The sequence below is a fragment of the Leptonychotes weddellii genome, chromosome 16, assembly GCF_054177405.1.
Source record: "Leptonychotes weddellii isolate Sample4059 chromosome 16, ASM5417740v2, whole genome shotgun sequence".
Classification (NCBI taxonomy): Eukaryota; Metazoa; Chordata; class Mammalia; order Carnivora; family Phocidae; genus Leptonychotes; species Leptonychotes weddellii.
Window position 1 is genome coordinate 11,759,864 of NC_138384.1, and position 12,353 is coordinate 11,772,216.

The 12,353-nt window shown below is 48.4% G+C and overlaps 1 protein-coding gene across 1 annotated transcript in view; it reads right to left on the bottom strand.

The window, feature by feature from the left end:
- Positions 1-2,715: 2,715 nt before the first annotated feature.
- The window catches only part of ST3GAL2 (ST3 beta-galactoside alpha-2,3-sialyltransferase 2), a 49,318-nt gene continuing 39,680 nt past the window's right edge, over positions 2,716-12,353 (bottom strand). Inside the window, exons 4-7 of the mRNA XM_006747709.3 lie at positions 10,058-10,237; positions 6,479-6,524; positions 6,058-6,177; positions 2,716-5,237 (exon numbers count right to left, since the gene is read on the bottom strand). Coding sequence (XP_006747772.1) covers positions 5,064-5,237; positions 6,058-6,177; positions 6,479-6,524; positions 10,058-10,237 — 520 coding nt within the window. The 3' untranslated portion in view covers positions 2,716-5,063. The remainder of the gene's footprint in view (positions 5,238-6,057; positions 6,178-6,478; positions 6,525-10,057; positions 10,238-12,353) is intronic.

The following is a 12,353-nucleotide window of genomic DNA, read 5'->3' on the forward strand; positions in this document are numbered from 1 at the left end:
TGTCATGTGTAAGTCATAGAATAATGTGACCCCAACATGATAAAGGCCAAAAAGACATGCCTAACCAGTGCCTAACTGCTTGAGATGGTAGGCACATTTACCACAACAAACCACAGGATGGTAACTGGAGTTTTGACCTACAAGGATTTGGGACAAGTTAATGGACCATTAGGGTCTCTAGAAATGATATAGATGCTGGGCAGCCTACTAAGGTTCTGCTTAATGTGCATGGGAGGACAAATTCGAGGAGCACTGAGAAAACTGAGTCACAGTGATGGGGATTCACAGCTTCTCACCCAGTTCCCAGACCTAATTCAGGTCACACATGGAACCTCTTTTTCAAGGGGATCCCAGGGTCCTTTGAGGAGTGACTGACATGGCTCAGGTGTGTAGAATAAATCTTTCCCAAGCCTTTCCAGAGGGACCCATTTTCCGAGTGACAGCGCACTAGGGAAAGGGAAATACCCAGAGCTTCGGGAGTTATCCGATACTAAGCTCTGACATCTGAATACCAAAGTTGTCCACCAATTAGAGGCTTATTATGGCAAATGACAGATGGGGCTCTGATCCAAGTCCATTTAATGGTGGATTCAAGGAGATCATAGACCCATTTTAGGTACAAGCATACTTAGGGTGCCTGGGTGGCTCAGTAGGTTAAGCATCTGACCCTTGATCTCAGCTCAGATCTCGATCTCCTGGTCATGAGTTCAAGCCCCACACTGGGCTCCATGCTGGGTGTGGAGCTACCTTAAAAAAAAAAATGGGCACAGACATACTTCTGAAATATTGCAGGTTGGGTTCCAGACCACAGCAATAAAGTGAGTAGCACAATAAAGCAAGCCTGAAGAATTTTTTGGTTTCTTAGTGAATATGTTATGCTTACACTATACTATAGTTTATTAAGTGTGCAATAGTATTATGTATAAAAATGTTATATACCTTAACTAAAAATACTTTATTGCTAAAAAATGCTAACCATCTTCCGAGGTTTCAGCAAGCTATAATAATTGATCACTGATTACTATACCAAATAAATGAAAAAGTTTGAAATACTGTGAGAATTGCCAAAATGTGACACAGAGACACAAAGTGAGCAAACACTGTTGGAAAAATGGCATGGACAGACTTGCTTGCCACAGGGTTGCCACAAATCTTCAATTTGTAAAAAACACCACCACCAAAAAACCCCCATCTGCAAAGTGCAAAAATATTAGTCATGCCTGTAATTTCCTCAGTCCCAAAAGGAAAGAGAGACATTTACTACCAAGCAAAATCCCCATATTGGTAACCTAACCCATGGAATGAGGGTGATTATGAAGTATGGGCCAAACAGAAGTCCCTGGAACTACCTCCAAGATAGTAAGTCAAAAGTCAAACATCAAACAAAAAACCCACACTCTGGCAGGATCTGTAGATTCGTGCTGCCATCAAACTTGAGTTATACAGGGGTGGATGATTTCTTCCTCATCCCATTTACTCACCATCTTGAGTCTTAGAAATTGATAGTAGTTTGGGTGCCTGGGTGGCTCAGTTGGTTAAACGACTGCCTTCAGCTCAGGTCATGATCCCAGAGTCCTGGGATCGAGTCCCACGTCGGGCTCCCTGCTCAACAGGGAGTCTGCTTCTCCCTCTGACCCTACCCCCTCTTGGGCTCTCTCTCTCTCAAATAAATAAAATCTTTAAAAAAAAATAAGAAATTCATAGTAGTTTATTACAAATGCAATCAAATGGTACTGCTAAACTGTGGTTCCAGATGTGGTATCTTTGTGGGATCAAAGCAACACAGTTCTTGGCCAACATGGAAAAAAAAAAAAGGATACACTATTTGGTGGGACTCTTGATTCCGGAGCCAACAGGTACAGTTTTTAGGAGTTCTGCTTCAACCAATTACAGTGACCTGTAAGGCAGCTGAGTGGGATCCAGACAGGAAATGGTTCTCAGCAGCCCAGGCTATGTGCGCACTGTCCTGCCACCAGGCCTTAGGACTCAGCCAACCAAAAGCTATTAGAGCGTCTGTGGTAGGCAAAGATGTATGGAGTCTCTGAAAACTCCAAATAAGAGAATTATAGCCCCAAGTTCTAGGGTTTTAGACCAATACCCACCTCCACCAAAAAGTATTCTCCATCTGAAAAGCAACCCCTGGCTTGCTCTTGGGCATTGGCACAAACTGAATTCCAGGACACCAAGTGACTTTCGACTCTAAGCTATCCGTTGTGAGATCTGTATTATTTGATCCACTGAACTATAAAACTGGATGTTCAGTGGCATTACCTAGCATGATGGAAGTAGGCTGAAGGGGTCCAGATGGTCCAAGGAAAGGGTATGAGGAGGTGCCTCAGATGCCTGTGGCACTGGCTCCTACCATTCTGTCGATTTCCTGCCAACCCACACCTACAGCATCCGCAGAACCTGGAAATGTAGAGGAAAAGCCCCATCCTGGTGCCTGCTGGGTGTACATGCTATGGGGCCCCTGCCCTGCTGATCCACTCAGATGCCCCAAAAGACAGCGGTGAATAACCACCATTTCAGAGGGCACCTGTGGTAGTCCTGGGTTGGGAGGCCTCATGTAGAAGGGGCGGGTGTCTGGGAGTCATTCTCTTCCTCCTTCATACATTCCACCCGATGTTCTTAGTCATTACTCAGTGACAGCCCCCCAGTGACAGATATGCCTTCTTTCCACGATCAGACCCATTTCAGAATAGACAAGTGACTATATAGTTTTTTCGTTCTTTTTAATTCAGAAAGAGAGAGAAAGGGAAGAAAATAAAAAACATTTGTTTAAATAACTATTGCAGAAAAGGAGATCTGGGCTGGATGCTGGGACCTACCTCTTCCAGAAAGGGGATTTATTAATGTTTTAAACAAAACAAAACAAAAAGAAGAAAAAGGAACAAAAGGAAATAAATTATTCTGCTCAATACTGTTTGGCATAATTGCATTGTTTTTTCATCTTCTAAACACTCCGAACAGCCTCTTCAGGAAGCACTGAGATGAAACTGGCAAGAATGGCTGGTGCCTTGACTTTCTAAAATGGTGGGGGAGACCTGAGAGAGGCATTCCACTATATGCCCCCCCAAATCCACCCTCACTCTTTACTCCTACTTTTGGAATTGGGAAGGAACAGACTCAAGCTAAGTTCTCAATATATTAACTTTTGGCGTGCCCACTGCCCTGCCCCAATCCTCCTCTAATATACTCCCCTGCGTTACTGTTCCCCCAGCCAGCTGCAGGAACTACACCAATGGCCAGGAGGCTGCTTGGTGGTATCAACTCACTAAGATAAAGGGTGGTATTTGTGTACCTCACTGTTGGGAAGGGGGATCCTATTAGTGGTTTGGAAGCTTCACAGAAGCCCTTCCCCCCCCTCCGAAACTTCCTCAACCTCAAAGGGTGAGAATACCATCAGCAGCTTCCTCTAGGGACTTAAGCTGGGTTCAGTCATGCAAGTAACTTCCAGTTGTAACCCCTGTTTGTTAGCATCCCTGCCCTTCTAGAGCTGGAAATGGAAAATGGGTTAGAGCGAGGAGGTAGGAAGTGAGCATGGGGGAGGGGATGCATGGGCAGGAGAGGAGGCATGCAGGTGGGCAAGTCTACTCCTCCCCAGCTAGGATCCCAGCTATTTGCATGGCCAGCTTAGAATTTTAAAAGAATCTTTGTTGGTCAGCCATCCCTGGTAACCTCAAGTTAATTAAATTAGGAGACCAAAGCAAATTTCACCCCCAAGCAAGAGGTTTCCTACTCCTCTTTGGGGTGATGGGTGAAGGAAAAAGGTGCATGCACCAGGCAGCTAGGCTCCCCATCTCCAGGCTTCTTTCCCACGTGTTGCTTTCTCTCTCTAGAGCCGGCCAAAGACGCGTGAGTGGGGGTAGGGGGTGGAGAAGCAGCACTGCCCCCCACCCCCCGCCCCATCCCAGGGCAAGTTTTGATTTTTTTTTTTTTCCCCAGGACAAATAGGCTGGTGAGGAGGCCCAGGGCCAAGGGGGAAACACTAAAAAAAGTTGTGCGTGAAGAGTAAGGGGCCGAGAGTACACGAGAGTGAGAAGCACCTTACATCTCAAGTGACGGAGCTTCCTTGTCCCCTGCCTTGTTCCTTACACCTGTTCCAGAGTTAGGCCCTGGGCGAATTCCGCCCCCTAGCAAGGGTCTGGATACAGTTCTAGTTTTCTGGTGAGATGCTCAATGCCCTGGTCAGAAAGGCCATTCCATAGGGTGGCCAAAGGTGGGGATAGGGAGAAGAGAGGATAAGGGGACCCACACGTCACTGCATTTCTTCGGTGGGTTTACACTCACCCATCTGGGCCTGACACGTAAAGGAAATATGGGGTTCAAAATTCTCTTGAGGCCTGAAGAGGTTTGAGAGGGCTCTAGCTTTTACCCTGGGATGAAAGCACGCTCCCTGGAAACCACCTGATCTCCCCTAGACCACCAAAAACGAACGGCCAACGCCCCTCCGCCCACCCCGAGGTCACGAGGGACCCCCCCCCGCCCCGCCCCGGCAAAGGAAAGCCCAGCCGCCGCTGCCCCGCACCTTCCCCACCGTTTCCTCCTCGGTGCCCCCGGCCGAGTAAGGCCGACAGGCGACTGACACTCCTCCTGCAGAGCCTGAGGAAAGTACTCCACTGAGGCCGGCTCCAACCACACTACTCCTTAAAAAGCATGAAATAAAATCCTACCCAAAGCATAGGGGAGTGGGGATTCAGCGGCCGCCGGCCCGCCTCCGAAGGCCATTGATTGGAGGAGACGGGGCCCGGCGCCGGAAGTTCTCCTTGAGTCGCATGATTGGTTGGGAGAAAGAGACTCCGCTCCGACTGCAGCGCTGATTGGGTACCAGGCCCGGGCCAGCCCCCAGAGTCTCTTGATTGGCGGGGGACAGCCGGCGCTCGCTGGAGTTGCAGCATGATTGGTCCAGACCGCGGCCTGGCGTCGCTCCCAAGGCCTGGAGACGCCCAACCGGGCGCCGCGCCCTCGCCGAGGCCACCGCCCTCGGGCTGGCCCGGAGTCCCGGCTGGGAGCGCGCGCCGCCGCCTCGCGGCTGGGCCGGAAGGGTCGCGGCGAGGCTGGGCTCAGTTGCCTCGGTAGACCTCGATCTTGCTGGCCTTGGCCAGCATGTCGATGATGTGGGCCTCGAAGTCGGCGTCGTGCACTCCCGTCTTCCGGAACTCGCCCGCGTACCGGTTATTCTCCCAGTAGTGGTGCCAGTTGCCCCGGCTGTCGGCCCCGAACCCGTACACGTTCACCTGCAGGGGAGGGCGGCGCACGTCACCCCGCGTCGGGGACCGGGAGAGCCTCGGGTGGTCGGTGGGCTAGGACAACGGGGCCGCGGCGACCCGACGGCAGCCGGTTCGCAGAGCTCGGGAGGCACCGGGAAGACGGGACACCCAGGCCCGGAGCGGAGGACACTCCCCGGGGAAGACCGCTACTCCCGGTTCTTCCGCCCGTGTCCCCTGCAGCAGGACGCCTCAGTCTAGGGCCAGGACAGCTCTCAACCCTTGCTAACGTCCCTTTTGGTTTTGGTTTTGTGGCTGTTGTTGTCGTTTTGTAATGGAATACTTTCAGTATTCCAGGTCCACACACTGAACTTACTGGCAGAAGGAGGTGTGCTGGGCGTGAGCCCTGCCCAGCACCGCACAGCCGCCCCGCTCGCTACTGAGAAGCGGCCCCTCTAACACACACACAGCAGGCTTAGCGCCGCCCACCGCTGTGGGAGAAGACCATCCGCTGGAACTTAACTACATTGTTTCCTTTCTGTTTATATTTTTGATTACTTTTTTTTTTCTTTATGGCGAGTAATAACCAATTATGGTGTTAGGAGTCTATTTCCTTTTTAAATAAATTTAACTTTTCACTGAAGTGATTTCAGATTTGGTAAAATCATGAACGTTAAGTGACTTTGGGAAATGAAGATGTATACTTTACAGCCTAGAAATGAGGGAAATCAGAGCCACTTGGTTTCTGCCTACAAAAACGCATTCCTCTTGCTCTGCTAAGCCCTAAGAAGGGCTGACTCCCTCTGCTCCATGGGTATCCCTATTTTACCCCTAACACTGGGCTACCCACCTCATCACACACATGCAGGGCAAAGAAGAGCACCAACATCCCTGTGGAAGGGTACCGCCCGTGATGCTCTGTCCACCGGTCGTGGATGTACTTGAAGAAGGCTGGGTTATAGATCTGAACCTGGGAGGAGAAAAGGGAACAGACACATGAGGGGCTTTGGGGGCCTGGAGACTCAGGTCAGTCTCTGAGAAGCTTCTGCCAGTTCCTCCATGCTTGCCAGCAGACCTGTTCATCCATGTTCCCTGGTTCCTATGACCTCTGAGGGGGTCAGGCATACCAGCAGATGGAGGAGGGGATTCTCTGAAGGTTCTGGAAGGTCACTGGGGGACACCTGAGCCACTGGACCGGGCACACCATGAGTCAAGTCTGCACTGTTTCCAATGACATGGGGATGAAGAAGGGGGAGGAGGGGGGAACTTACCTTTTCTTTGTCCACTCGAAGGAAGGACTTCACTGGCGCATAGGTGCTTCAAGTAGAAGGAAAAAAAAACAAACATTTAGATGGCCCCTGGGATCTAGAAAGGCCCAGAGATGCCTTTCTTCCCTCACAGGCCTAAGTGATGACAACCTTACAACAGATCCCCTGCCTCCGAACTGCTTCCATAGCACATCACTGCAGTACCTTGCTCAGAAACCTTCAGAGGCTACCTATGTCCTTCAGGAGAAAATGAGGATGTGTTTTAGACAAACACTGGGGCCTTCCATTATCTAACCCCAACTTTTCTTTCCACAACACTCAGCTGTGAACTCCCCCCTTGATTTAGCCAATCATTTCACACCCACTATGTCTGTGTCTTCCGCCCACGATGACCCTCTCGATACTATCCTCACATTTGGCACAAATCCCTCCTTCCCTATTAGCCAGCCATGGCACCTATAATCTACACTCTTTTTCTAAGTATTATGGGACTTAAATTCAACAGCACTTATTTTAGCCCGTATGTCTCCCAAACATAAGATAATGCCTTAAGAAACTGTAACCTATATTTCTGTGTTTAAAAAAAGATGTGGTGGGGCGCCTGGGTGGCTCAGTCGGTTAAGCGGCTGCCTTCAGCTCAGGTCATGATCCCAGGGTCCTGGGATCGAGTCCCACGTCTGGCTCCCTGCTCAGTGGAGAGCCTGCTTCTCCCTCTCTCTCTGCCTGCCTCTCTGCTTACTTGTGCTTTCTCTCTCTGTGTCAAATAAGTAAATAAAATCTTTAAAAATAAATAAATAAATAAATAAAAAGATGTGGTGTGGCGCCTGGGTGGCTCAGTTGGTTGAGTGTCCAACCCTGACTCTGGTCATGATCTCAGAGTCCTGGGATCCAGCCCCATATCAGGCTCTGTGTTCAGCAGGGAGTCTGCTTGTGCCCGCCCCCCCCCATTCCGCCACTGCTTATGCTCTGTCTCTCTCAAACAAATCTTTTTTTTTTTTAAGATTTTATTTATTTTTTAACAGCGAGAGAGACAGAGAGAGAGGGAACACAAGCAGGGAGAGTGGGAGAGGGAGAAGCAGGCTTCCCACCGAGCAGGGAGCCCGATGCGGGACTTGATCCCAGGACCCTGGGATCACGACCCGAGCTGAAGGCACACACACAACGACTGAGCCACCCAGGTGCCCCACAAATAAAATCTTTAAAAAAAAAAATGTGATGGCGGGGGCGTCTGGGTGGTGCAGTTGGTTAAGTGTCTGACTCTCAGTTTCAGCTCAGGTTGTGATCTCAGGATTGTGAGATTGAGCCCTGTGTCAGGTTCTCATTCAGCTCAGAGTCTGCTTGAGTTTCTCTCTTCCTCTCCCTCTGCCCCTCCCACTTGTGCTCTCTCTTGCTAATAAATAAATCTTTCTTAAAAAGATTTAAAAAATGTGGTGACAGCAGGCAAAAGGTGAAACAGCCTAACTGTCCACTGATGGGTGAATGGATAAATAAAATATGATATATCCATATAATGGAATATTATCCAGCTTTTAAAAGGAATGAAATCGGGGCGCCTGGGTGGCTCAGTTGGTTAAGCGACTGCCTTCAGCTCAGGTCATGATCCTGGAGTCCGGGGATCGAGTCCCACATCAGGCTCCCTGCTCAGCAGGGAGTCTGCTTCTCCCTCTGACCCTCCTCCCTCTCATGCTCTCTGTCTCTCATTCTCTCTCTCAAATAAATAAATAAAAAATCTTAAAAAAAAAAAAGGAATGAAATCTGTACATGCTACAACATGGATAAACCCTGAAAACATTATGCTAAGTGAAATAAGCCAGACACAAAAGGACAAACACTATGATTCCACTTACATGAAGTACTTACAACAGTCAGACCATAGAGACAGAAAGACTAGTGGTTATCAGCAGCCTAGGGAGTGGGGGAGATAAGGAATTATTATTTAATGGGTACAATTTCCATCTGAAATTGTGAAGAAGTTCTGAAGATGGATAGGGTGATGTTTGCACAACAAAGTAAATGTACTTAATGCTACAAAACTGTGTGGTTAAATACATTTTATGTTATATACAGTTTTTTGGCTTATTTATATTTTGGTGGAGAATGTGGGCAGTGGCCTGAGAAAGTTAATTTTTACTTATTTTTGCTTTTTTAAGTAACCTCTACATCCAACATGGAGCTTGAACTCATGACCCCGAGATCAAGAGTCACATGCTCCACTGACTGAGCCAGCCAAGTGCCCCATATGTTATATACATTTTCACACACACACACACACACACACACACACACACACACAGTGAGACAGTGGGTTAGTGGTTGTTGCCTAGGGCTGGAGGGTGGGGATGGAGGGAGTGAGGGTGATGGCTAAGGGATACAGAGGTATCTTTTTTTTTTTTTTATTCATTTGAGACACAGAGATAGAGAGAGCATGAGCAGGGGGAGAGGAAGAGGGAGAGGAAGAGGGAGAAGGAGAAGCAGGCTCCCTGCTGAGCCAGGAGCCCGATGCAGGGCTCAATCCCAGGACCCTGGGATCATGATTTGAGCCGAAGGCAGATGCTTAACCATCTGAGCCACCCAGGCGCCCCCAGAGGTATCTTTAAATCTTTAATCTTCATCTTTAAGAAGATGAAAGAGTTCTAAAATAAATTCTGATGGTGACACAGCACTGTATTCAATAAAAGCCACTGCCTTGTATACTTCATTTATTTATTTTTTTTAAAGATTTTATTTATTTATTTGACAGAGACAGAGATAGCAAGACCAGGAACACAAGCAGGGTGAGTGGGAGAGGGAGAAACAGGCTTCCTGCCAGGCAGGGAGCCTGATGTGGGACTCGATCCCAGGACCCTGGGATCATGACCTGAGTCGAAGAGAGACGCTTAACGACTGAGCCACCCAGGCGCCCTGACTTGTATACTTTAAATGTGTGAATTGTATAGCATGTGAATTATATCTCAATAAAGCTGTTAAAAAAAATACTTGGTGATGAGGGGTACCTGGGTGGCTCAGATGGTTAAGCGTTTGCCTTCGGCTCAGGTCATGATCCCAGGGTCCTGGGATCGAGGTCCGCATCGGGCTCCCTGCTAGGCAGGGAGCCTGCTTCTCCCTCTGCCTCTGCCTCTCTCTCTGACTCTCATGAATAAATAAATAAAACATTTAAAAAAAAACACTTGGTGATGAAACTAATATGTGAGCCAACTATACTTCAATTAAAAAAAAAAAGAAAGAAAGAAAAATACTTGGCAATTGAATTTCCCGAGGTTCCTAGCAACTGCCTCTAAAGAAAACTCTCAGAAGGCAGAGGTCCCACAGTCAGGAGCCACCTCCTGGAAAGGAGACCAAAACCTTTCCTCCCCTTTCTACCACCAGTATGCTGGCTGTCACTATGCAGGAAGTGACACTGAACAGGCTGTGGCCTCAGCTAATCCACCATTTTGGGCCCTCCCTACGATGGCCTCCCTCTTCACCAGCCCCTCTTAGTCAAAATATTCAGTTAAAAGAATTCTAAGAGCCAATCCCTGGGAAGAGTCCTCTCAAAATGCTCCTGTCGCCCATATTCCCCTCCCAGTCAGCAGAGTGACTTACAATCGGATCTGCCCTGTGGACAAAGCGCTGGCAATCCATAGTAGGTCCAGGGCTTTGAAGGGCACCAACACGAAGCTGACGTTGGCGGGCAGGTTCTTGGCACTCTCTGGGTACATGAAATGGTGGGTGGTTCGGCTGCCAACATCCTGCTCAAAGCCCACGGTTGGCGCCTGATTCATCCTGCAGGGACAAGAGGGGGACATGAGAAGAAGCCACCATGGAAACCGGTGCAAGATTTTTAGAGGACAGTTTGGTGCCAGCCATCAAAAATGTAAACGGGCATACACTTTGACCTAGCAATTCCATTTCTAGATATCCTACAGAAATGGTTGCCTGAGTCTGCAAAGACATGTCTACAAAGATATTCACTGCATTGTTTTTTTACAGTCGTGAAAAGGAGAATCAATTTAACAATAAAGAAGTGGTCAGTACCTTTTGGCACACTCACATATGGAATACCACAGAGCCACGAGAATGAATGAAGCAGATTTACATGGGCCGGTAAGAAATAAGCCCAGTGAAAAAATCCAGGTGGTGTGAGGTATCTGTCCCACTGCTTTCCTTTTAATGTACATCTTTTGAATACTGCTATGTGCTGCAGGAGGGAATTAACAAGACACAAAAGGAAAACTTAAAACTAGATAGCGTGAATCCATTTTTTGTAAAAACAGAAAAAGGAGGCAGAGAGAGAAAGGAAGAAGGAAGAAAGGAAAACATACTTTTGTATATAGTATTAAAATTGGTAACAAAGTTTACTCTTGGGAAATGGGATGGGGAAGGATACTTCATCTTTCAGTGTATGCATTTCTGGGGTTTTTTTCCCCCCAATAACCAGCACATATTACTCTTAGGCTTTTTTTTTTTTTTTTAAAAGAAAAGAACACACTTCTACAGCTATTAACCTTACCTGGCTGTTCTGTCCTCTTTCTTAAAAGACACTGGAAGCACGGTAAAAAGCTGAAGCATTCCCTAAGCTCCTGGGCCAGACGGCAGCCTCTACGCCACCAGCCCCAGCCCCTCTGTCCCTGTACTTCAGCTTCTTATCTACCTTTCCATTCCAAGGCCAAGAGGGATGCTCCAAGATCTGACAGCACCCACCTCGGCTGTCCCCTGGTGATGTGCAGTGTGGCTCTGTCTCTCCCGTGCTGCCATGGAAGAACTCAGAAACCCAGAGCGGGCTTGCTACCCTCCTGGGCATAACAAGCCGAGAAGGCTTCTACTTCCTTTCAACCGGTGCAAAACGTAGGATCAATAAAATCAAGGCTCCCTCTTTTCATGAACATCTTCAAAGCAGGTGATCCAGCTTTGAACACAAACGTGTCGGTCTCTTCTGCTGTGACTGTTTATGAGAACATTCCTGTCTTGCGTGGACCACCTTGCAGAATCATGACTACCCAGGGAGGTGACCATAACCTTGCCTTCCAATGGGGACAAAGGGACCTGGGAGAGAGGGAGCAAAGTCTCCATGTGTTTTCTCTGCTTTTTATGCCTATTCTGTGAAACCAGTATGAACATTACGTGTCCTTACAGTGGCTGGCACCACTAGCTGGGCTTGATGAAGACCTCCTGGGGCTCCCATTGATGGCACAACGCAGTGAGAGCATGTCCAGGATGCCCCATCACTGCTGGTCATATTGCTGACCTCCTACCTCTCTGCTTCCCTTCCCTTCAGGGACTGGAGGCTGTTTGGGGCTGGGAAGCCATAAAGCCTGAAAGTGGCCTGAATTGGAACTAGAGGGTGAATCTTTGTTCTTGGCCACTTCCGTTCTAGTCTGGTTCAAGCAGAAGCCTAGAATCTTCCCTATAGGACCAACTGTCCTCTGGCCTCCATTTCTTTAGGTTACCTGCCCCTTTACCTCCTGTCTGGGTGCCCCTCTGTTCTCCTGGTCTTTAGAGTTCAGAGATATTGTCTCTTAGAAGAGCCTAGAAGTATCTTTTCCCATGTATTAATAACCGTTGGCTGGGGCTCTTATAGCTGTGCACACAGCATTAGTGTGTCCTGAGGTCACCATAGCTTCAGTCTGGATCTGTCTTCTGCCACATCAGCCCTGGGGTCTTTGAGGAACAGAGCAGTTTGGAGAGAAAGCCTTAACAGGGACATTGTTTCTCAGCTGCCTGGGGTACGTAAGGGGCTAGAAGGAGGCGGAAGACTTGGGTGGGTGACACTCAAGTTGGCTGGGGCCTGCACTGGGCAGGACTTGGGGTCAAGGTTCACTTTGGTGAGTACCTAAGAAACAAACCTCATGTCACCTGACATGGAGAGGCCAAACTGGTCCCACAGATCAAAGGGCTGCAA